We start from the raw sequence: 25325 nt of genomic DNA, 5'->3' as shown, positions 1-25325 counted from the left end.
CACGCACAGTTAGGACACTTGAAGAGCACCGTGAATACAATAAGTGATGAAATGAACAGCAACGTCAATATTGACACGTGTACTTGTTTATCTTTCTCTGATGACCGCTGTTTCACCAGCTAACAAAGGTTAAACCTTATTACTCACTGTAGGACGCGCCTGCATGTATCGGAAGTTTCTCGAATGTTATTGATGGTTTTAGCTGTTGTTTGTTGCCACTGAACGTTGTGTAATCTGATTGCATGTGCAGCACAAATTCTGTAGTACTTTATGGAAGACGCGGCCACCAGCGATTATTCTGGAAGCATTGATGACTTGTGTACAAAAGCTGACGCGCTTGCCCCGCAGGTCAGATTTCGACGATTACCGACTGTGTTCGCCGCTATCGTTGTGCTTTGAGTGTAACCTGCTCTTGTGGCCACAGGTTTGCCCAATATAAAGTTACTTTTGTCATTCACTGTTTTGCGACTTTTCTTAATCATCACAACAACATGACATCTGGTGGAGGTGATTTTGCGTTTTTGTACCGAATGCCCCCATCAATCCCATACACCGAAAACAACACCAGCGTCACCCCGGACCATCAAGCAAGCCACAGGCTACAAAATCTTCCCCCTGACCATGGACTTCTAGAACCCAATCTCAATTAAAAGCCATGCATGTGCGTTATGCGGGCACGGTTCTTCACTAATAAACCTTTGAATATTCCTTGAAGGGTGCGCCTTGTCTAGCAACATTCAAAAGATGTCGGGTATCCGACAGAACAACAACGCCCACCTGATACCACCGAAAAAATGTGGCCAAGGCACCAACCACAATGGCGGCCCCAAGGAGCCCCTGACCTTCGGCACATCATCGTTTGAAGACCCAGAAAACTGACTGGAAATGTAGAAAGGATCACTACATTTAACAACTGGAACAACGACAACAAGCTGCGCCAAATTTTCTTCTCATTGGAAGATGTCGCCAGGACATGGTTCAAGAAACGAGAAACCACCTTAACAGCGTGGGACCTATTTTTCCGTGACATCCTGCAGACCTTCACTAGCGTTGTGTGCAAAGAGCAAGCGCAAGCCCTGCTGGAAACTCGAGGCCAACTGCCCAATGAGACCATCGTTCTCTTCACGGAAGAGGACCCATCTTTTCCAACACACTGGCCCGAAATGTGTGAAGAGAAAAAGGATCTGCTTCCTGATGCAGGTGTAAAGCAAGAACTTTTCACTGGACTGATCCGCAACCCTCCGAAGACAGTAGCCGAGTTTTTGACAGAGGCAACAACACCTGAGAAGACACTGGAAATGTGCACCCGCCTATACAACCGCCAAGTGCCTTCACCAAAGTGTGAAATTCGAGCACTAGGCTCTGACAAGCTCCGACAGACCATTACAACCGTCGTACATGAAAAACTGTGCAGGATGTCCCCTTCGACGCAGCCTAAAGTAGCATCCATTGCTGATATCATCTGAGAGGAGATTCAGCAGTCACTTAGAGTCCCCGAATCGCCGAGGCCTCGGCTGGAAACGATGACCTACACCGCCGCAGCCGCCAGCTCGCCCAGCCCAGCTCGCCCACCCAGCCCAGATTGCCTGCCCAGCTATCCAAGGAGGACAGATGTATTGAGTAATACTTGTTGGGGGGCTAGTTGGTGTGCCTGTCCCGTCTCGCTTGCTATGTGTTGTCTTTTTTCGGCGCTATAACCCTCTTCTGGAAACAGATGTATTGCTTGCTCCAGATCACTGCCCGCTCTGCTACCACGGCGGAGAACATTATAAAATATAAAGACTCCAAATAAACGGACACACACAAGAGAACGGGACAGGGTGCCATCCCGTTCTCGCCCTGTCCCGTTCTCTTCTCTTGTGTGTGTTCGTTTATTTGGCATCTTTATATTTTATAATGAACAGCTACCAAGTAGCCCAACGAGAAGTGCACTGCGGAGAAGCAGGCCGCGTCTACCGCCGGTGCCCATACCACAATTGGGAATGCAAGGCTTTGCGATCAACGTGCCGCGTCCACAGCTTGGCGAACAGCCTTGTGATATCGCCAATTACATTGCTGCAACATAGTGGAAACCCCCACATTCTTCGCGTTTGCCGTCACAAGGACACCACTTGTCACCGCAGCACCTTCCATAAATAAGACCAGCCCTTGGACGGTCCATAAACTCATATCCTGAAAACTAAAAGCAGCAACCGATGAAGGTGCGGCTGCTGTATGTCAAAATACGGAAGATCCTCTGCCAACAATGACGATGCTGAAGTTCAGTGTTTGACGGAAGCCCGTCTGGTCGGGATGAAACATGGTTAAAAGGTAAAGAAAAACCCGGGGCACTTCGCCGACCAAATAAAGATTTAAAAGAAAAGAAGACGTTTCGGCTCCCACGCGGGAGCCTTGTTCACAGGTAAATTAAACAAAGGTGCTCGAGCAGCTCGCTTAAATAGTGTTGAACACGTGACGCAGGCAGCGCGCATACACTGACGGCAGATTGCCATCACTCCTGTTCAGAGTGTGTGGCATAGTCTGAATCGTGAGCGACTCAAGATAAAGGCGTCGAGATAGCCCTTTTTCCCTGGCAAGGACACGTGCCTTCCCCCAGTCGATTGCGTGGCCGCTTGAAGTGGCATGCTCAGCCAAAGCACTGGATTTCACATTTTCTTTTTTTGACGTCATAATTGTGCTGTTTAACCCTTTACTGCACAATTTTTTGCTTCCTCAAAATATTATTCATGGAGTTGTAGGGAAGCATAACAGTACCTGTACTCCCATGGAAACTTACTTTAGTGAACGTCTGTGGTTTCAATTTGCAGAAAAAGGGTATGTTGCATATTTGCAACAATGTGCAAATAAAGAAGAAGTTGAAAGTAAAAGATAGATTTAGTGCGATTCATACTCAGATGATTATTTGCACGACACAATCATTGGTGCACCTATGATTTAGTGTGGAACAAAGAGAAGCACTTGGACATGCTTGTGCAGCAAAGGTGGTTCCCACACTTCGTGCAGTACGTCATGCAGATTCCCGTGCAGCCAGAAAACAATGCAGTGTTTTCGGGTTATTGTCAAAATGTAGAACATCGAAGCACAGACGTAAAGCTGTGCCTGTGACGACGTGACACGGCAACGTGCGGAGGCACAGCATACTTTTGAAAAGAAGAAAGGAAATTCGACCAGAGAACATCTTCTCCACATATTGAATCGAAACGGACTTACACTCGTGGCTGTCGTGACTAATTGAATGGTCACTGCCTTCACCATCAGGAGGAATTGCTGGGCCATACCAGCGTTTCGTAGCCATTGCACTTTTCCGAAGAAAATAAACCATGTACACGTTGTTGCATTTGTGCAACATAGCAACGTTGTGTCACCAGGAACAAACTATTCCGAAATGACAATGTTTTTTTGAACTACAGAGTCAGAAGGATGTGGAGCATAGCGTAAGAATTTTTTTTGGCGCTGTGTCCTATGGAGAAATACATTTACAATTTGTAAAGCTTACCTATATCACTGCTCGCGGGCGCGCGCAGCCACCGCCACGTTTGTTTTGGTAGAAGATGCGAAGGATTAGCACAGATTGCAGCACAAGGTGCCGCGTTTTACAGACCAATGTTGCGTATATGCAAAAACGTGTAGAGGCAGCTCCAAACTGACTTTGCTTCGGTTTTTAACGCCGTTCATCAGAATGTTGCGTAAATGCAACAAGGTGCAGTAGAGGGTTAAGACGCCTTTCAAGGTCACCCGTTTCGCCAATGTACAAGTAGTCGCAATCCGCGCATGGGACAATGTACACAACACCTGGGAATTTCTCTTTTGGTAATTTGTCCTTAACATTGACGAGTGATTGCCGCAGTTTCTGGTTTGGAATGTGTGCCACTTGAACATTGTATGAACGCAGAATATGGCTTAGAGCTTCACTTGTGGACGGGATATATGGTATACCGGCGCGCTTTTGACTAGAGGCAACATAGGGTAACTGCGGACGTGCTATTTGTCGTTCGACAGCATTCAAGAAAGAGCACGGGTAACCACAGGCTGATAGTTCCCGCCGTACCACGCTTACGTCGGCTGCGTAGTCTTCTTGTCTCGTGCAGATTTTCTCCGCGCGTCGTAGAAGCGTCGAAACCACTGCCCTTTTGTGAGAAGCAGGTTGCAAGGAGCCGAAATGCAAGTAGCGTCCTGTGTGAGTTGGCTTTCTGAAACTGTGAACGACAAAGTAGGCCCCTTTCTTTCAATCAGCATATCAAGGAACGGAAGCTTACTGGATAAAAACAACATCTTGGTCTCTTTTGACGTGAAATCTCTTTTTACTAGTGTGCCAACGGAACTGGCGGTGGATGTATGCAGTACCGCTCTGGAGTCGGATGCAACTCTACCCGAGAGATCGTCCATTGACGCACCTGACCTGGCTCGGCTGTTACAGTTCTGTTTATCAAACACGTACTTTACGTTCCAAAAGTGTTTCTACAAACAGGTCCACGGAACGGCTATGGGAGCTTCTATATCGGTAACCGCCGCTAACTTGACAATGGAAGCACTTGAAAGTCGAGCGCTCTCTTCGTTCAGCCCTGCTCCGAAGGCATTCTTTCGCTACGTGGACGACTGTTTTTGCATCATTCACAAAGAAGCAGTTCAGTCGTTCACTTCGCACCTAAACAGCATGGAAGTAGCGATCCAGTTCACGGTAGAAGAGGAAGTCGACAGCAAGCTTCTGTTCCTTGATATGCTGATTGAAAGAAAGGGGCCTACTTTGTCGTTCGCAGTTTCAGAAAGCCAACTCACACAGGACGCTACTTGCATTTCGGCTCCTTGCAACCTGCTTCTCGCAAAAGGGCAGTGGTTTTGACGCTTCTACGACGCGCGGAGAAAATCTGCACGAGACAAGAAGACTACGCAGCCGACGTAAGCGTGGTACGGCGGGAACTACCAGCCTGTGGTTACCCGTGCTCTTTCTTGAATGCTGTCGAACGACAAATGGCACATCCGCAGTTACCCTATGTTGCCTCTAGTCAAAAGCGCGCCGGAATACCATATATCCCGTCCATAAATGAAGCTCTAAGCCGTATTCTGCGTTCATACAATGTTCAAGTGGCACTCATTCCAAACCAGAAACTATGGCAATCACTCGTCAATGTTAAGGACAAATTATCAAAAGAGAAATTCCCAGGTGTTGTGTACATTGGCGAAACTGGTGACCTTGAAAGGCGTCTTAAACAGCACAATTATGACATCAAAAAAGAAAATGTGAAATCCAGTGCTTTGGCTGAGCATGTCACTTCAAGCGGCCACGCAATCGACTGGGGGAAGGCACGTGTCCTTGCCAGGGAAAAAGGGCTATCTCGACGCCTTTATCTTGAGTCGCTCATGATTCAGACTACGCCACACACTCTGAACAGGAGCGATGGCAATCTGCCGTCAGTGTGTGCGCGTTGCCTGCGTCACGTGTTCAACACTATTTAAGCGAGCTGCTCGAGCACCTTTGTTTAATTTACCTGTGAACAAGGCTCCCGTGTGGGAGCCGAAACGTCTTCTTTTCTTTTAAATCTTTATTTGGTCGGCGAAGTGCCTCGGGTTTTTGTTTACCTTTTAACCAATGACGATGCTTCAAGATACCTATATCGCGACGACGTAGGAACGCTAGGCCAACATCCCAATGAAGCCTCAAAGCCAATGATATGCCAAGAAAAGAAGACCTGACAACGAGCTGTATCAGCTAGAGCACAATGCGAGACAAAAAACCACCGACCTCTATGTGCTTCTCAACAACCACACCGTCACCCCTCTAGTAGACAGAGGGGCCGACTACTCTGCCATCAGTGGACCCTTTGCCGCCAAGCAAAAGGAAGTCAAGATTACATGGGACAGCCCTCATATCCAGACAGCTGGAGGACACCTTATAACGCCGTCTGGAAGCTGCACAGCAAAAGTTACAGTGCATGGCCAGACTTGCACTGCGACCTTCTTTATCCTTCAAGATTGCTCACACGATGTAATTCTTGGCATGGACTTTCTGAATCAACACAGCGCAGTAATTGACCTAAAGTTGAAGTCAATAACGCTGTCCGCAGACCAAGTGATACCGCCGGAGATGACTTTCAGTCAGCATGCCTTGAGAGTACTTGAAAACCAAGCCAGCATCCTGCCTTGCTCCAGCATTGTCATTTCCGTCGGCACCAAAACACCTGCAGACGTAGGAGGCATCATTGAAGGCGACCAACATCTACTGCTCGGCCGTGAAATTTGCATTGCAAGAGGGTCACTCGTCTGCATGGAGGAAATGCGAAACTGATGCCGACAAACTTCAGCCAGCAGTTCAAGCACATCAGCAAAGGCACAACGATCACATGCCTTGAGGATATTGTGGAAACCACCTATGCATTTATCCTCTCCAATTCTGTCAGATCTACCTCGGTGATAAAAGTTCAGGAACCAGTCTTCGGCATAAATCCAAGCCTTCCCGTGAATAAGCTACAACAGCTCAAAAGTCTTCGTCGATGATACAAAGACTGCTTTTCCACGTCATCGTGTATTCGACAAACACCACTTGCAAGACATTGCATAATCACCTAAGAACCCGCTCGACCACTCTGCCAGAGCCCTTACATAGTATCAACGGGAGAATGTGAAGCTATAAGGCAACAAGTCGATGAAATCCTGCGCAACGACATCATCCAGTTGTTGAAAACCACATGGGCAGCTCCTGTAGTCTTGGTGAAGAAAAAGGACGGAACCCTGCGTTTTGGCGTCGATTATTCTCAGTTGAACAAGATCACAAAGAAGGGTGTAAACCCCCTCCCACGCATAGACGACGCATTGGATTGGCTCTGTAACGCTAAATACTTGTTGTCGTCGATGGATCTCAAGATTTGCTACTGGCAAATAGAAGTCGACAAGAGGGATCGTCAGAAGACCGCCTTCATCACGCCAGACAGCCTCTACGAGTTCAAGCTCAAGCCATTTGGACTGTGCTCGGCACCTGCAGCATTCCAGCGCGTGAAGGACACGGTATTAGCAGGTTTGAAGTGACAGACCTGTTTCGTCTACTGGGAGGACGTCGTCTTCGCCGGGGATTTGAACAATCACCTTAGGCGGCTTGGAACAGTACTAGAAACAATCAAGTCATCAGGGCTTGCTCTGAAGCTGGAAAAGCGCCACGTCGCTTACGATGAGCCTCTGTGCTTGGGCCACGTCATCAGCAAATTTGGAGTCCACCCTGATCAGCAGAAGATGTTGGCCATCGTTAAATTTCAACTACCCACCAACAAGAAAGGAGTACGCAGGGGTGCCTATTACACGTCCTTCGTCAAGAACTTTCCCTGTATTGCCAAGCCATTAACCTTTCTCACGAAATCAGACGTCGAGTTTAAGTAGGAAACGCTGCAAATTGAAGCATTCGAAGAGCTTAAATGACGCCTGCAGTCATCACTAGTACCCGCCCATTTGGATGAAAACGTTGAAACTGAAATCCACACCAACGTAAGTAGCCTAGGCCTTGGCGCTGTCCTAGTCCAGGGGGAAGACGAATGTCAAAGGGTCATTGCTTACGCTAGTCAGTCGCTGTCAAAAGCGGAAACAAATTAATCTACGTTGGAAAAAGAATCCCTTGCCACCGTTTGGGCTAACATGAAATTCCGTCCTTACCTTTACGGCAGGCCCTTCAAAGTCGTAAGCAGCCACCATGCCTTGTGTTGGCTGGCAAATTTAAAGGACCCTTCAGGAAGCCTCACACCTTGGAGTATCTGACTCGAGGAATTTGACATCTGGATGCAAGCACTGATGCAGACTTATTATCACATGCCCCCATTGACCTGCCAACGCAACACGAAGATGACGACGCCTTCTTAGGAACAATAAGCACAAAAGACTTCGCTGACAAAAAAAAAAAAGGAGGAAGAATGAGAAGGAGAACAGACCCAGGAGGGCACACGAAATGCTTTTCCCTCCATCGAGTTCAGTCATTCAGAAGCAAGGAAGCGCTGCTCGGTCGCTGGCAGATCTTCGCTGTGCAAAACTGCAGACCATTTCACTTGAGAGGTCCCTTCCTGGTGTCTTGGTGTACCCTCTCGGGAGACAGCTGGATATCGGGCGGTGATTGATCTAGACACACTAGACTTATGTCTGTTTCTTCTCCCGGCCAGGCAAACACTCCCTGGTCGGCTTCTCTTGCATCTAAAGATTGTCCAGTTGGACTTCTCTTGCGCAGCGGACTGACCAACGTTACTGTGGCCCTGGTACCGTCCAATGGAGAGTCAATATAAATGAATTCCCAATATAAATGAATGCCCAAATTCATTTAGGAAGAGCTTCAGAAGGAAACACCTCGCTACCAACTGATAACCAAAGTACGGCAGTTTGGTCACGGTGGCATTCTCTGCTGTTTACCAGACCAGGCCTGTATCACTGGCCTTCGCTGACTGACTTTTCTAAAGATATATGCATCACCACAGAGGAGGTCACAATATGTTTTCATTAATGAATCAGCCTCATTTTTTAACTATCATTGTTATGCTCACGTTGCCCTCAAGTTGTTTTCTTACAGAAACTATTGGGCTCATTAAATGTTAAACTGAATTTGATGATATTTTTCCAAACAATGCTAAACATTTGCCCTATCAATATCTGAATATTATTTTCGAAGACCACCTTGCACACGTGGATACAAAGACCGTTATAGCAACTGATGCTTCTGTCGGTGAAGAAAAGCCAGGTGTGGGAATTGTATCACCACATCTAAATTGGTCTTTTTCCATTCGGCTACCTCACTTCATGCCTATCTTTCAGGCTTTACGCAAATTACCATCATCTCTGTCATCAGCTGTAATGTTAACCGAATTCTTGTTTGTCTGTTCTTCATTAACCACATCCAAATTGTCAGATTCATTTGAAACTGTCCATTCTGTTCCCCCAATACACTTGCGTTTCGTCTCGTTTGCTTAGTGTGGGTGCCAGGTCAAAAAGGTCTAGCCTGAAATGAATGTGCAGATGCACTCGCAGTAGCATCCCACAACGGTCCTATAATCCCCATTTTACCTATGTCAGCTTTCATCACTGCGGCATAATTAAGAAAATATATTACTGCAGATAACTTCGCGCAATCATCGTTGTTAAGATTTGATTTCCAGCATCTCAATTTTCCTTGGAACAACAAATGTTGCTCCACTAGAAAAAGTGAACTAACGATTACAGGAGTACGGTGCCGAGTCCCCCCACTGAACTTTTACCTCCACAGGTCCGGTCTGGCTGTATTACCTTTGTGTCCTTTATGCAATGAGAGTGAATCTCTGCAACACTTCCTTTTGATATGCTGCCGATTAATTATTAAACTGAAAATATTTTTAGAAGAACCCTTCCAAAAGCCTGGCTCAAATCTGACTCTTTCGGTTGTTCTTTCCTTTGGGGTTACCATACTGGGTTACAGCCACAGGAACATTTATGAAGCCCTCTGCATCTTTCTGCATGAGACAAAAATTGCATGCTGGAACTATTCGTAATACTTATTATGCTCATATAATTCTTTGTGTAATACTTAGATACTTGATTATTCATATCTGTAACAGTAGACACATTAAATCCCATTTGCGAGATACTTATTTCATTTCACCTTAATTTATTTTTAAAAAGATTGATAGCAGTTTTTTCACCGCCCAATTCGTGGCCGATCCCCCACAGTGGGTTGCGCGATTTCACCGGGGAACAAGAGCAAGGAATTTGCTGAACAACAACGAGCAGACCCAGAGCTAAAAAGCCGCGTAGAGTATTGGGAAGGCAACACCGACGTTTTCCCTGGAGCATTTATGTGAGGGTTGTTTTTGTTGTCCCTGCAAAATGACGTCCTCGTGAAGAACTCCCCAGTCCACGCAAACTGCCTTCTCTTTGTGCCCGTAACATTGTGGCCAGAAATCCTGCATGCCCTGCATGATGATCAGACAGCCGGATACCTCGAATTTTCCCGTACTCTTGCAAGGATACAAGAAAAGTACTACTGGCTGCACCTGACCGCCGACAAGGCTGGCCGGATTATTACAGCCGATCGAGCCTCCTTGCTGACCATTTCAGCATACCGGGATGGATTTGTTGGGGCCCTTTCCGACGTCAATATCTGGAAACAAGTGGATCATCGTGGCTACTGGCTACCTTACCCGCTACGCCTAAATGAAAGCTCTGCTTGAAAGTAGTGCGGCTGAAGCCGCCAAATTCTTCGTCGAGAACATCCTGCTGCGACATGGTGTCCCACAAGTCTTCATCACCGACAGAGAAACGGCCTTCACTGTAGAGCTCGACCAAACCATTTTGCAGTAGAGCCAGACAAGCCACAATTCACAAATTCACTGTGGACTTTCGATCCAGTAGTCTCTCATCTCTAGCAAACCATTTGGCCGATGTGGTGTGCTGTCCTACTACTGTCAAAGCCCTTCAGTATCACGTTAAAGTTTGCCTTTTGCAGAGAGCAGGTGGTGCTGTTTTTTGCTCTCCCAAATGTGTGAGGTACCTTTACGTGGGCACCTCTCGGGATGAGCAAGAGTACGCTTATTCTTTCAATTCACTGTGTGTGACTGGTTGATTGCGGCATGTTTGCGGCCACTGTTTGGCTGTCTTATTGACACTAATGTGACACTCTGGTTACGTCGTTTATACTTTTGAATTGGGATTTATCTAAAGTGTTCTTTATTTTCTAGCAAATCTGGTATTTTGGACTCCTGATTATTCAGACTTTTTGGTGGTGCCCGTTAAGTACAAAGTATTAGTTGGCAACTGTGTTGAAGTTACGCTGCATTCTGGTTTCCTGCATTACAGAAGTGTTTGACAAGTTCCTGCTGGCCTACATTGAAAAATACAAATACCAATCTGTGGATACGTGGCAGTGGAAGGCTTACCTGTATGACTACTTCAAGGACAAGGTGCTTTGTCTCTCTGCCTGTGTTCTCCGATATAGTGAAGAAATGTTCTAGAAATTGAAAAGTTATAATGCTCATTAACTCTTGAATGGCAGTCTCGTGCATCATTTTATTTACTTTGCAGGCAGACATTCTCAACAGAGTAGAGTGGGAGGCCTGGTTGCACTCTCCAGGGATGCCACCTGTGATACCAAGGTGAGGATTGTCCTGCACTTTAACACCCATTGCAGGGTTGCTAGACTGAAGCCAAGGAGAACTGCAAATTGTCTGTCCTTTTAGTTGAAATGATTCTACAGTGTGGGGTATCACACGCACTCTTGAGACAACACAGTAGTGCAAACAATCACAAGGGCATTTGTTGCACCTTTCATACACTAATGCCTGCTAGCCGAATTACTATCCAACATGCTGATGGGTGCGCAGCAAATTGGGGAAGTCCGACTCAGTGCAACTGGATAGCGAGCAAATAGGTTCGCCCCATGCTGGGCACCTAATGCATTATCATTCATGTGTACGGTCACGCAAACAGTGGCATGTTTAAATGATCATGTTCGTCCATTCCGGTATCCCGCTCCTAAGCCTTTTCCGGGACAGTCCCGCAAAGTGGAAGTTGGTACACATGCGAAACGACCACACTGCTTGCCAACCCCAAGCCCAAGAGGAAGAGCCTATTCCATTTCACGCCCAAGTGACCTTGCTGTTAGGTGGCTATAGCAGCACAACACTTGTGCCATTTCTCATGCTAATCTGCAACCACACTGCCCGCTGCCGGGGCTCAGCTATGCAGAGAAGCTGGATTACAGCAGACATGAGACCTATCCAGGGACAACATTAGGTGACTTGTGAGAGTCGAGCGTCTCCACAACAGACATCCCACTTGTTGGTTCACGTAACTATATCAATACACAAAGACAGGAGTGTCACTTCTCCTGATGGCCATCAAATTACTGTATTTACCCAAATCTAATATGCTCCTATTCTTTTTCTTCTTCTCGAGAAACTGTGTTGGAAAATTGCCTGCGCCTTACTATCGGATGTGAAACCAAACCGCATTTGTGGCGTTAGCAGCAACATGCTGTAAGACACAGCGTCATCGCTATCAGGCATTAGCAACAGAGCATGCTTTTGTGAAGGTTGATTTTGTGCTCTGCTAGGGTCTAGAGCGGTATTCTTCGCCAATAGCTTTCAGAGATACTATCACTTTCGCGAGATTTCACGCAACTTGGCACTAAATATGATGGTGTAATTGGCCGCCAGCAATTCTGGTGTTGTGCCAAGCTTGCTATCTGCACATAGTGCCCGCACACTGTCAGCTGCACACTGCGACAAGTCCGATACAGAGTCTCGCGAAAGTAATAGCAGTATCTAAAGTGATCACTCAGGAATGCTGCTCCCATGTGCTTGATATCTGTGGCCAATGAAGCACAAATGACGATGACATGCCGCTTTCATTTGGTGGCATGTTAGATTCAGGTACACTTTCATTAAGCCCGTGATAATTGGGTACACCTTAGGATCAAGTGTAAGTACAGTACATAGTGTCCTGCTGATTCAAGCTCTTTGGAGAGAGAGAAAGAGTAAATCTTTTTATTGGGGCCCTCAGTCCAGGGCTAACAGAGAGCGATTACTTTTTCAAATGCACTGTTTAACACCACTACATGATGTGAGCTTTACGCTTCATACAGCTGCTTTGTACCATGGGACTTTACGTGAGTTTATTTACATATATGTATGTTTAACTTTATGTATATGATTTGCGAGTCTGTCTGTTCCTCGCCTGCATAATTCTGTATAGTTCTGTATTTTGCTGTCTTACCGAGTCCTTCTACAGAGACCCCCTCCCCTCGTAATTCCTTAGGCAGTACTCGAGATGTTTACTAATAAAGTGTTTGTTTTAAGCAAAATATATGCACGTGTTATTTAAAAGCACTTTCGTTCTCAAAATTTTGGCAGCAGACATGGGACAGCTTTCGGTCTGAAGACCCATGGACTACTTCAGCTTTGTGTAGCCTTAGATATGCAAAGTAAAGCCCCGCCATACACGTTTCCGCCGACCAGGTTAAGTACCGCCAACCTACCCTCCTCCTCCATGCTCCTCTCCCACTCACCCCCTTAGCTTCCAGCGTCAAGCGGAATATCCGTAGCTGCAGCTTCCTGTTCAGAGTGGAAGTGACGCTATGTTTTTTTAGCGTTGTTTACTTTCGCGTCGATGGAGAGGCTTTAATTGCACCAGCTGCGGTTTAAACTGTGAATGCGATTCCGTCCAAGAACCACCGCCTATTGTAATCAGCGATCTAATCGTGTTCGCTGCTTCGCGTCAACCTGCGACAGGTTGTGCCACGAGAGACAACGTACAGTGGAATGTAGTGCCTGGGCGCTTGGAGACCACTGCCGTTTTTCGTGCATTTGGAAAACAGCGACCGCAAACTACTACTTCAGCGGAATACAACAGCTTGTCGCCTTTGCATTCTTCTCATGGTGACTGCCACAGCTCTGCTAAGCACGCGCGGGTGTCTCTCTATCGGCAGTCAAAGCGGAAATTCCCGCAGCGCAACTCCAGGAAGCGGAAACGCCGGAACCGGAAATATTGAAACCGGAAATGCCGGAACCGGATTTGGTGTGAGGGGAAAAGGCGGCGCACAACAAAGGTTGTCGCTACTTAAGAAAGCGGCAGTGGCGCGTGGATGGAGGGGCTTTAATGCAAACCACAAATTTGCAAGACTGAGCAACTTTGAAAACAACACTTGAGTTGGTTCCGACAACCGCAAGCTGCGAAGCATCTTTTTATAATATGAAGCACAGCTTGTAAAAACACTACACTTGGGTGCATGCTTGCATGTGCCATGGCAGTAGACACAGGGAGTGCTGTCCCCACTTTGACATCAAGAGGACACCACGTCTTACCACCTGTTACTAACACCAATATCTCGGCGGTCCAAAGTTCCGCACCTATCAGTGTGGTCCTAAGTCCACACTGTCGGGTGTGAGTAAAAATGAAACATCATGCAGTTGTTGCCTTATCTGCTGTGCAAACATGCAGAAATTATACCGTATTTACTCGAATCTAGGCCGACCCCAATTCTAAGCCAACCCCCTAAAGTCCGAAGCCAACAAAAAAATATATATATACATATTACCTCGAATGTAGGCCAAACAAAAGAAGCGAGGACAGCGTTCACAAAATGCAAACAGCATTTATTGAATCTGAACTTGCAGAGCTCATTCAAAGTCGTCGTCGCTGTGTTCTTTGTCACTGTCACCTTCAAACAGTGCACCATCTTCAGTACCGTCAAGCGCATTAGATATGCTGCACTTTTGAAAGGCGGGCACGATCAAAGTACCTAGCCCCAGCCCAGCTACCCAGCCCACCAGCTGCGATAGCGATGCACATTTGATGCGGCCCATTGCCGTTAGCATGTAGTCTTCGTCAGTAAACCAGTCCATGTAATATTTCCGCAGACGATCCTTGAAAGGTTTGTTGATGCAGACATCAAGTGGCTGCAACTGGCCTGTCATGCCACCCAGTATGACAGCGAGGTTCGTGTTCGCTTGGGCGAGTGCAGCCTTCACGTTGTCGGTCAAGTGCCCATGGTAAGAGTTGACGACAAGGAGCGAGTTCTTTGTTAAAAGGGCTCCTGGACGCCATCGCCACATAATCTTAACCCACTCTTCCACCATCGCACCCGTCATCCACCCATTCTCAATTGCCCGGACAATGACATTTCTTGGGAACGTTTCTCGATAAGCCAGTGTCTTCCTTTTAAATCATATAAGGGGGAAGCTTATGTCCATCAGCTGTGCAGCACAGCATCACAGTTGCACGCTGCTTCTCGTAGCCCACAGAGCGCACCTTCACCTCCTTGGCACCCTTTTCATTCACGGTGCACACCACTGGCATATCAAAATACACAGTTGTCTGGTCATTGTTGCCGATTTTCCCAAGGTTTTAGCCTGCCGCTTCTCTCTTTCGCAGCACGTAGCCCTGAAAAGCTATCAGCTTTTCTTTGAAATCGCTTGGCAACTTCTGGGTGATTGAAGTGCAACGTCGGAGGCTGAAGCCGAAGCGCTTCATGAATTTCTGAAGCCAGCCCCGGCTGGCTTTGAAATCCTTTGGCGTTAGGCCTCGCTCCCTCGAAAGTTCCCTAGCTTTCGCTTGGAGCACTTCTGTTGTCACTGGAAGGGCAGCTGCTCTCCGCGTCCGAACAGAGTCGGCCAAAACTGTCTCCACGTCGTGGTGACGGCCTTTCTTTGGTCCGCTAAATGCCATCCTCGTTGCGGCGCACGCAAAAAGCTGCTTTCGTTGTCCCCTCCAACGACGGACGTTTTTCTCGTCGACGCCGAAGTCCCACCCAGCTTGAAGGTTCAACGATACCTCTGCGGCTATCACAACTTTTCGCTTGAAAGTGGCATGTCCTACTTGGTTCCATCGCGACAACACCACGCCGCGCACCGATAAAGCCAACACGACACAGGTCGAAATGGCGACCTCGCTTATGTACGGTTGGCTACTGGCACGGCTAGTAGCAGCTGCGATACTGACTTTTCTAAATGGCGCTAGCTATGCACCATATTTAGCATTTTCAATGAAAAACTGGCGCATTATTTAAAATCCTCGAATCTAAGCCGACCCGAGAGTTTGGAATATGATTATTTGAAAAAAACTATTGGCCTAGATTCAAATAAATACGGTAGTACAGCCGAACTCATTTATAACGATCCTAGACATAATAATCAATCAGTTATAACCACCGCATTTCACAGCATTTACCATTTTCCTACCCAGCCTTTAGAACTCGCGCCGTCCACATCGGGACGTGGTTGAGACGTGGCGATGTCACAAAAACATAAAAGGCATGAGCTGTCATTCCCAAAATTCCAAGGAATAACTTTGTAAAGAATGTAAGCCAAGATATGTGTCACGTGGAGGGCCTGTGCAGTTGTGGTTCAGAATGATTATTCACCAAGCGACGCCCGTGGCGTCGACACCGGATTTTCTGCGACACGGGCCCCTTAACACTATCATGTTAGTACATGACAGGTGTGTGGCACAAAGGAAAGACCCGAGTGTCAACATTTACACCACGTCGCATGTGCACAATGCCCTCTGGACGCTGTAACTAGACGTGACCCCCCACAAATGCAGCAGTGCAGGAGCTGCTGCGCTTGTCTCCGTGCTCACCTGCAACAGCAGTGACAGTAGAGGGAGGAGGTGGAGAAAATGTTGGCAAGGGAATAGAGAGAGAGAGGAGGCAGTTTTGTGAGCTACAATGCTACAACCCAGAATGGCGCTGAAGTGTGCACTTAATGCCGAGGAGACAAAGGATTGCATAAAGCGTCAAGCAAGGTAACATTTCGTGTCAAGTCACGACTGTCGTATGCCATCAATATGTCACCAACAAATAACGTCAATAAATGCAAACAGTTCATTTCCCCCCCTAGCTTGCACGGCGCCATAAGACAGGCCACAATGCTCTCTGACTCTGGCACGGCGCCGAAAGATGTTGATGTTTATATGGCTTCACCCTTCCAAGCACCCTCTGCGTTTGTATTTGGAGGCTATTCCAGTCTCAGGCTCATTGTTCTGCCAGGCCGACGTACCGCCGTGATTTCACTACGAAAAGGGGAAACACTAGGTGTTAACCAATACAAACGCAGTAAGCTGGTACAGTTTAGACGGATAAATAATGCATTATGTTCAAATGCCGCTGAGTCGGGGATTTTACTTAACAAGTTTTAAAACGAAACTACTCCTTAGGCGGGTACAGTTTAACAAGGTTTCACTGTACTAAAGGAAGGGTGCATGCGAAGTTCTGAAGCACGGAAGCGCGATTGAACTTAGTGGACGGAGCAGTGCGCATCATCCCTTCCTCTAGCTGCAGTCCGACTGCGCCGAAGAATCGACCACTGCAATGAACTATTGCCGCATGAAGATTTCAGAAGCCACATGGAAAATTGCTCGCTTTCAACCATGCTAGGGTAACCATGCTATCAAGTCACATCTCCAGCCTGCTTCAGGGTGAAACCTTACTACGTATAGTGGCCGTGGCCTCTAATCTCAGAGGCCACGACGGCAGCACACTTGTGCAGAGTTCTCCGTGTGCCACATTGGTGGCTCCACATGCAATCTCGGAAACTGCAGTGATGGAATTCTCATTTTAGCACAGTTTTTCGTGTGGCACCGCATGCGCTACATTATGTACACTGTTTGGACGATTTGGACCAATTTGAACCAACAGCTGCTCAAGCATTGCTGCTGATATTCACGCGGCCCGAGTCGGCTTGAACGCGACGCGACACACCACCGCCACGCAAAATTAGAGAGTCAGCGGTTATGGTTCATCGACACTTCATTCATGTTGTTGCTGATAACGGTTCGCAAAGGTGTTCTGCTTTTCAAACGTCACACTTTTTCAGCTAAAGTGACATAAAAAAATTAACTTCGCAGCTCCTGATGTGCATCTGGCTGATGCTGCAGCCATAATGGCAAGACTTAGCAAAATGCCAACATGCTGCAGTAGTTTCCACTCCTTGCGAATAGAATGCTTTACTATCGTATGCAGAATCCAATTGTATCCCACTGATAGTAAAATAGACCACAAGCTCTTGAACAAGAAATAGCAGCAAATGCACTCATACCCTGAAAATGGGAGGTGATTGCAACCAGGGGGTGCCGTTTCAAAGGGGCTAAGATGCTGCATTTCGTTCTTTCGATGATGTCTTTAATGGAAACTTGCTGTTAGTTCCGGAAAAGTGCCGGAAACAAAAGTCAAGGTTGTGGTCTCTATATTGCTGTGCTCCACCGGGAGTCGCCAAGACCACTGCGTGGATCCGAGGATCCAAGCCCTTAATGAGACCATCGGCTCAGCCGCAGTGCTCGATATGGACTTTCATTCAGTCTCCACTAGGAGCTAGACAGACCGCCGCAAGGAGAAAGCCCAGAGTGCAAGCAAGGGATTTATTATACGACTACCGTGGCATTGTCTAGCTGCTACATCCTGTCCTTACCATGTGCATGAGCCGGAGCTCCCGCAATTCGAGGGTGGCAAAACAGTATAAAAGAATGCTGTAACATGGCACTACACAGGACACGGATGGCTCCCAACGACCGTGCTACCAGAGCACGTTCCTTCAGCTCGATGTAGCCGAAGCTAGGCAAACCGGCGCAGTACAACCACTGACATGAAGTGAGCCACGTCTCTTTGATCTAGCCTCCAGAACCAGAGCAGTGAATAAATGTGCACCCACGTCTGGTCGAGAACCCTCAGCGGGGCTGGCCAGCAATATGGCTGACTGGGTGAACCAGAGTTCAGATAGAGTTTCCTACAATAATTACTAAAGGAAACTTTGGCGTTACAATCATTCAGCCATCATAGGAATGATGGGAAGTGCATGGATTTGTCTGGTCTTCGTGCTTCTGGCTTCAGACATTTTTGTGACTTCATTTATTGCGCTTTATCTGCCTTCATTGTCCTAAATTTCAGAGCAATCAATACTTTTCTAAGTGCACAAGACTCTGCGAACACACAGTCACTACTAATTGCAGTGTTTCAGCCTGTCGAGGTGACCAAATCAAAACGCACCAAGTGTTTCAATGCATTGACTTGTCCGCGAGAGATTAATGCGGACATTCTATGGTTCTTGTCGGTGCATGCATCTGTGGCGCAATGTTTTTGATATCGGGCCTCCATGCCAGAGGTCCTGTGTTCGAATCCTGCCATCGGACAATTTTAATAATGTTTACTGAATTGTTTGTCACACAGTACTTTGTTGAAAATGACGAACTTTACAAAGTCACGGAGCCGTTTGAAGCCAGAAGGATGAAGTTTAGGCAAATCCATGTACTTCCAATAATTCCCATGCTGGCTGAACTGCCTCAATTGCAGCTCCCGTAGACACTAGCGCCAGAGTTCCCTCTAGTAGTTCTTGTATGAAGCTATGGGAGTTCAATACACACCGTTCATGTCGCTGTCTGAGAGCTTCTCCTCACATCCCCGCCACTGCTGTTGGCTTAAGCCACCAGGAGAGAGGACATAAGTTACCGCCCAAACAGACCAACCGGGTGAGCCCTTGGTCTGCTTTGGTGCAGTTAGCAACAAATGTTTCATGGTCCTGCTGCTGTACAGTGCCCTCATAGGAAAGAGAAAGCGAAAGTGGCGGCCTACGTGCACAAAGTTCAAAAGTGACTTTGCCGCAATACGGCCTCTATGCCCAAATTGTGCTGTGCTATAGCATCGCAATGAAATAGATGAACGCAATTCCTGTAAGGCACTGAAAAGCTTAGTTTCAGTCTAAAGTGGTGTCAAATCATAACTGCCGGCGGCAGTTACAGTGTCGTTAATTTTTTCGTGTTTTGAAGGGCAAATTCACATATAACGAACTACCAATACAGTGACCCCGTTTTGTAGAACTATTGAATTCATTATAAACAGGTTCGACTGTATTGCACAAAATAAACAAGTCATTGTTACATTATTAAGACCAGCTATCGACACTGTCCTAGAATGTCCTGCTTAAAACAACGAACAGCACCTTATACTGCACTAGTGCTGTTGGAAAAAAGTAAGGTGTCTAACATGCTCATGGGGACTTTTGGGGAAGTGCCTTGCGCATATGTCGAGCAGCCCTGCTTAGTTGCCAGGGAATTCTCTGGTGTTGCTAGCCTACTTTATGATAAGGGTGCATGTATGCTTGAGTTCAGCTTGTCTCTGGCTTGAAAATTGAATGAACAAGCCACTGCAGGGACTCATCCATCCTGGTGTGCTTGTCTTGTGTATTTGTTTACACCTGTGTCCTTATTTATTTTAGCTAATTGTTAAACAAACATTGGAGCAGCATGAACCATGAGTTTTTCTTTCCCCACAGTTACAGCCGAGCACTAGTCATACCGTGCGAGCAACTGTGTGCTAAATGGGCCAATCCAGGAACCGACTCCAAAAGCTTCTCACCTGAAGATATTTCCTCCCTTCAGCCTGGCCAAAGGAGCTTGTTTCTGTCACTCCTGCTGAAGGAAGTAAGCAGTACAACTATAAGAGCAACTGTTAATGATGCCTGCTACCTTAATGTTTTAGCAAATTGTGGTACCTTTTCTGCTGCAGGAAAGAGTGGGAGTAGAAAGACCATCTGTATGAAGAGTTAACCCTTTCGCTGTCGGACCTTTCTGGCCGTGACGCACCCCCAGTGTCAGCTTGGGTTCAGGGAACGAGCATAACAGGGAATGAACATAGCAATTTATTTTTGATTACGATTGGTATACAAATAACGTAGTCAATGCTATATGCACATTTCAGTGTTCTGCAGCTGCTGTTAGTAAACATCATCATCATCATCAGCCTGACTATAAAATCCGTTCAACATCCGAATCTGACGATGCGGAACCCTCTTCCTCGCATGCGACTCTGTCCGAGTCCGAATCCGAGCTCGGCTCGTATTCTAAATCGGAATTGAGCCACCGCACCAATGAGCAGACGAAGGTCCCGCGCGCTCAGCCATCCGAAAGTAACCGCGCGCTGGGAGGATGCGCTTTCAGTCGCCCGCACAACGGAGAGAAATGGGACGTTGCGTGATCAAGAAGACAGAGGGAGATGGAAAAAGGCTAAACAAAGTTCGAAGGGCTTTACGTTTACTGCTGCAAGTCGGAAGCGAGGGTTCGGCGAGAGAGCGAAAGCAGCAATCGAGTCACACTTTTCGGAGAGGCAAGGCACGTGCGCCTGAACTTGACGCGGCGTAGCAGACACACCAACAGAAGAAAAATAAAAACATTCAAACCAGCGGAGATGGCAGAACAACCCTTGAACCCATAACCACATGCGCGCGACGCATGATCCAGCTAACGCGGAGCCACCGCGCCACTCAGCAAAGAGAAAGTGGGGAGTGGCAGTCGCACCGTACTCTTCAATACATGGGTTAACACAGGTCGGGGAGAATATACGAACTTGTAGAAAAAGTCAACAGATCACGTGGCCAATTCAGGAGCGCCAGCTTTGTGCTCAGGCGCGAAATTTTGAACGCACGATAGAGAACGTAGCGGTACGTCAGTGACACCGTGGGGGGGGAAGCGCGATGACGTACCGGTACGTCCATGACAGTGAAAGGGTTAAGAAAAAAGATGTTAGTTTGTTTTAATTATAGAGAGGGCACCACGAAACAACACAGACTAAGAGGAAACACGTAAGTGCTGTGCCTGTACAGTTGATGTGTTCCTTCTTTGTCGAATTTTTTAACACTGCCCTCCCTATACTTTAAGAATGAACCAACTAACCCAAACCAAAGTTTTATTGCAACACAATGCTAAATTTTTTGCCTCAAGTTTACTTCTTTTGTATGCACTCTGAACAAAAATTTGTGAGAGCAATTGAAATAAATATAGTGAAATGAAAAGTCATTTTATCTTTTGCATTCCATCCAGATGTGCAGACTTACAACAGCCATCACAATACCTCTGCTGGTAGAGTAGCAGTGGGAATACTGCTGCTAAACGGTGATGCAAATGGGGTTTCTTTAGTGGAACTTGCTACATCAGTATCTACAAATCTGAATATGAATTTTTACTATTCATAGTCCTACATTTGTGCTCTATAAAACAGTTCTTTTTTATCCTCAAATTCATAAAAACTGTTACATCTGCCACAAAGTATTACAGCCGCTCTTACCAGTTTTTGCCTGTTGAGGCATCATTACTAGGGGTGTGTAAACCATAAGTTCCGAAGCCGAATCGGAACTGAATCGAAGAGTGCCAGAAGTAAATCAAATGAAATACCTTTAGAATATTTCTCAAAAATTAAAGAGCTGTTCTCACAATTAATATAAAAGGATCTTCACATCCTAGTTCAATAGTTTGCAATGAGTGTATCTTGGGGATCTCTTGTCGTGTGGCCCTGGTAGGGGGTGGGGGGTAGAGGGTAGCTTATGTGTGATGTCGCAAACAAGGAATGGAAGTAGTATTTGCAACATGAAATGGACACTGTTTATTAATTGCACAAACAATACACTGTGTACAATACTGCAGCAAATAATATAAGTACGGTTAAACCCACTTATAATGTTACCTTTCTTGCAAATTCTGCATCTCTCCCAAAGCAGACTTAAATCACATCATGTGGGGGTGCCCTAAGCACCCCCTTCCCCCTTTCCTCAAGCAATTAATATCTAGTGAGGAGCAATGGGAGGCTGTCTTGCACAGCTCGAGGCCCGACCTTCAGGAGGCCATCCTGGAGTGGGCTGAGAGGATAGAGGAGGCCTACGTCAAGTAGTTTCTCTGCCACCCTCTATTCCGTTGCGCCCTTCTTTTTAATGAGAGATAAATAAAGTTTTTCATCCAACATTATATCTGATATAACAATGAGCAGCCGACGCACTGTCTCGCATCACCTTGGCTTAGCCGCTATGGTGTTGCACTGCTAAGCACGAAGTTGCGGGATCAAATCCTGGCCACGGAGACCACATTACGATGGGGGCTAAATGCAAAAATGCCTGTTTCCCGTGCATTGGGGGCACGTTAAAGATTCCAAAATAATAAAAAATAATCAAGGGGTCAAGAATAATTCGGAGTCCCAATGATATCACCAAACACTTTTACTGGTGACGACGTCTCTTTCCGCCCCCGCACTCCAAACTAAAGAGGCCGCAGGCGCTAACGCTATGCTTGTTACAGACACATACCTACCCAAACCCCGCCACCTTACACATCTACCCGGACGTCTACGCCGGTGATGCGTGCCCCTCGTGCGGGGTTACGGCGACACTCGCACGCATGCTCTGGGAGTGCGCAAATGCTCTGCCCAACTCTACCTCCGGCAAGCGGGAGAAGACCATACGAAGCCCGCTCCTACAAGACCAGCAATGGGCCGTCCAGCAGGCTCGCGCAGCGGCCGCCAGGTAATCCCTGTCGGTCCCTGCGTGGGAGATGCCCACTGCGCGCTGACGTGCGTCCTGTTGGACTTTTATTAAAGTTTGTCCAATCAAATCCCTCATTATGGCATGCCTCATAATCATATTGTGCTTTTGGCATGTAATACCCCAGAATTCGATTCAATTCGATGCACTGCCAACTTTTGTATGTGTATTATGGCGAAATCACTTACTACTATGCTCCCATGCTGCCTTATCGGTTATGACAATTTAATCTGGCTACTGGGTTGAGCTGAAAGGAACAGGACACAAAATTCTTAAAAAACAAAAACATCTGCAGCCACAGTTGTTGTCAATCTCACACCTTCATCACACCTGCCTTCGCACCACGCATTCCGGATGGCACGCCTTTGTCTCCTTCACATCGCCTTACACAGTGCTGGCCTCACACGCCCCTCACTGTCTCTCTTCCATCCCTTAAATGTGGGCGCAGTTGGCTTGTGTATCAGAGGGGTGAAAGGCAGCCAGGACAGGGGCATGAGGGCGCGTGGCTCAATGACAGTGTGGCTAAGGTGAGGGGCACGCAAGTGAATGCCATGGTTCGTGTTTATTTTTCTCTAATGTGAAGCATTCTTTGTCTCAATCTTTGCTCTTTGTCTTAGATAGGTAGGTTCCTGTCTCACCTCGCTTTCATAAAAAGAAAATTATGCATGACCGATAGTGGGATTGTACCTCTCCCGTCAAGCACAGCAGCCCGGTGCTTTAACTACTAAGTCACAATCGCGCGTACACCTCTCTCGTTCCAAAGGCAGCCAGCTCTTTGAAACACTCAGCACATGTGCCACGTGCCACTTTGTGGTCTTCTTTCCTTGGCGCAGTGTTAGACTGCACTATCTCCGGGGCCAGCCCACTTTCCCCCATTCTTTTCTCATAATATATGTATAAACTGTGTGACATACTAAATTCATAATCGCCCATGTTAATCTCTTAACATTTCTTCGCTGGAGTACAGATCATTGTCGTTCTAACATACACTACATGACATAGTGGGTACATACGATTGTATAATGCGAAGCAGTGGCCAATGACATCACAATCCGTGTTTCTCTTGCTTACACTCGTCCACTACCCATGTAGAACCTAACAATCGTCATGTCATAAGCTCCCATTGAACTAGCGAACAAATAATGCCAATATAGAAATAAAGCCTTTGCTGCCATACAATTGTCTTCGATGTGGTCGTCGTCGTGCTGCTGTTGTCACTACACGTACGCTCCAGACCCCATGCACACAATTACTCAATTTACACAAACATCTATTCCCACAGTGCATGGTATATGCACAGTTTTATTATTTTTCTGGATTTCATGTTCCTTTTCTTTTCAGCACACACACCCGATAGCCAGATTTATTGTTACAGCCAATAATGCGGCGCGGAAACATTGTAGTAAACGGTTTATTTTACCATAGAACACGCACAAAAGTTGACCGTGGGGCAGCTTCTCATTGTTAAATCCAAGTACAGTTGGCGTTCGTTAATTCAGCCCTAACGGGGATGACGGAAATGATTGAATTACACCGCAGTCAAATTGAACAAGGTGAAGAAGAAGCGCATCGTCAATCCATTTAGCAGTATTTGCCTGATTTTCGCACGTCCCCAAATCACACGCGCCCACTTTATATGTGTCCAAAGTAGAAAACTAACGTAGAAGTGACATCAAAGCGCCTAAAAAATGTAGAAATCTAACGTGTGCCTGATCTTTTAGCAAGAAAAATGGGCAAACATCTATTTTGCACAATGGTGCCCGATTTTCTAAATTCAGCTTCACCACACGGTTGTCGTCACCTTCGCTGCAATACATTTGTGTTATGCGGTAAAGCGTACAAATGCCGCAAAGGCTGTTCTGGTTTTTTATTGAATTGCACCACGCAGGCAACATTTGGCCCAATTTCCTCGAAAAAAAGGGGGAGGGGGTGGGGGCCACGTGTTAGATTTGGATAAATACCGTAATCGAACATTGCGAGCAGCAGTTATTACTTCAATATCTGCCCATGCCAGGCCGAAAATTGGCATTTTTGACGGCTTCCACTATTGGGGTCACCGTAGGGGTCAGCATACGTGCTAACTGGTCAAGTTTGAATTATCTGGCAAAGGCCAATTTTAGGATTCAAATGACAAAAGTTTGGGCCCATAGAAATGCATGGCTGCCAGCCAAGACCTTCATTCGAAATAGAATTAACCGGAAATTAAGCAAGTCTTGAAAATGCATGTTCACATGCATATGTTGTTGAGAACTGTAAAACAGTCTTGCAGCCTTTTCATAGGACAGGGGCAGCGTTTCAGCTCTTCTCAACCAAAATGTCTGAGGCCCATGGTGGTGAACTTTGCCTTCACTGCAGCATTTGCTAGAAGTTGTATCAGCTCATTTTTAGCATCAACGCTTTCATGAGTGACGCAGGTTAATCTGCCAGAAAAGGGGCCACAAGCCATATGTCTAGAACAGAGTCTGGGAAGTAGCACATTAGGTGGCACTGTAGTGTGCTCAAATGTGCCACTATTGTTTCTTTGTCGGCTCGGCACTGTCCCAG

General features: G+C 46.7%; 1 protein-coding gene across 3 annotated transcripts in view; it reads left to right on the top strand.

The window, feature by feature from the left end:
- Positions 1–25325, top strand: part of LOC126526909 (leukotriene A-4 hydrolase) — a 167836-nt gene that overhangs the window by 111408 nt on the left and 31103 nt on the right. For all 3 annotated transcript variants that reach the window (XM_072284399.1, XM_072284400.1, XM_072284401.1), the window contains 3 exons: positions 10789–10892; positions 11014–11084; positions 19752–19899. In XM_072284399.1, coding sequence (XP_072140500.1) covers positions 10789–10892; positions 11014–11084; positions 19752–19899 — 323 coding nt within the window. The remainder of the gene's footprint in view (positions 1–10788; positions 10893–11013; positions 11085–19751; positions 19900–25325) is intronic.

Source organism: Dermacentor andersoni, chromosome 9 (assembly GCF_023375885.2).
Source record: "Dermacentor andersoni chromosome 9, qqDerAnde1_hic_scaffold, whole genome shotgun sequence".
Classification (NCBI taxonomy): Eukaryota; Metazoa; Arthropoda; class Arachnida; order Ixodida; family Ixodidae; genus Dermacentor; species Dermacentor andersoni.
This window is presented reverse-complemented; position numbering and strand designations above follow the sequence as displayed.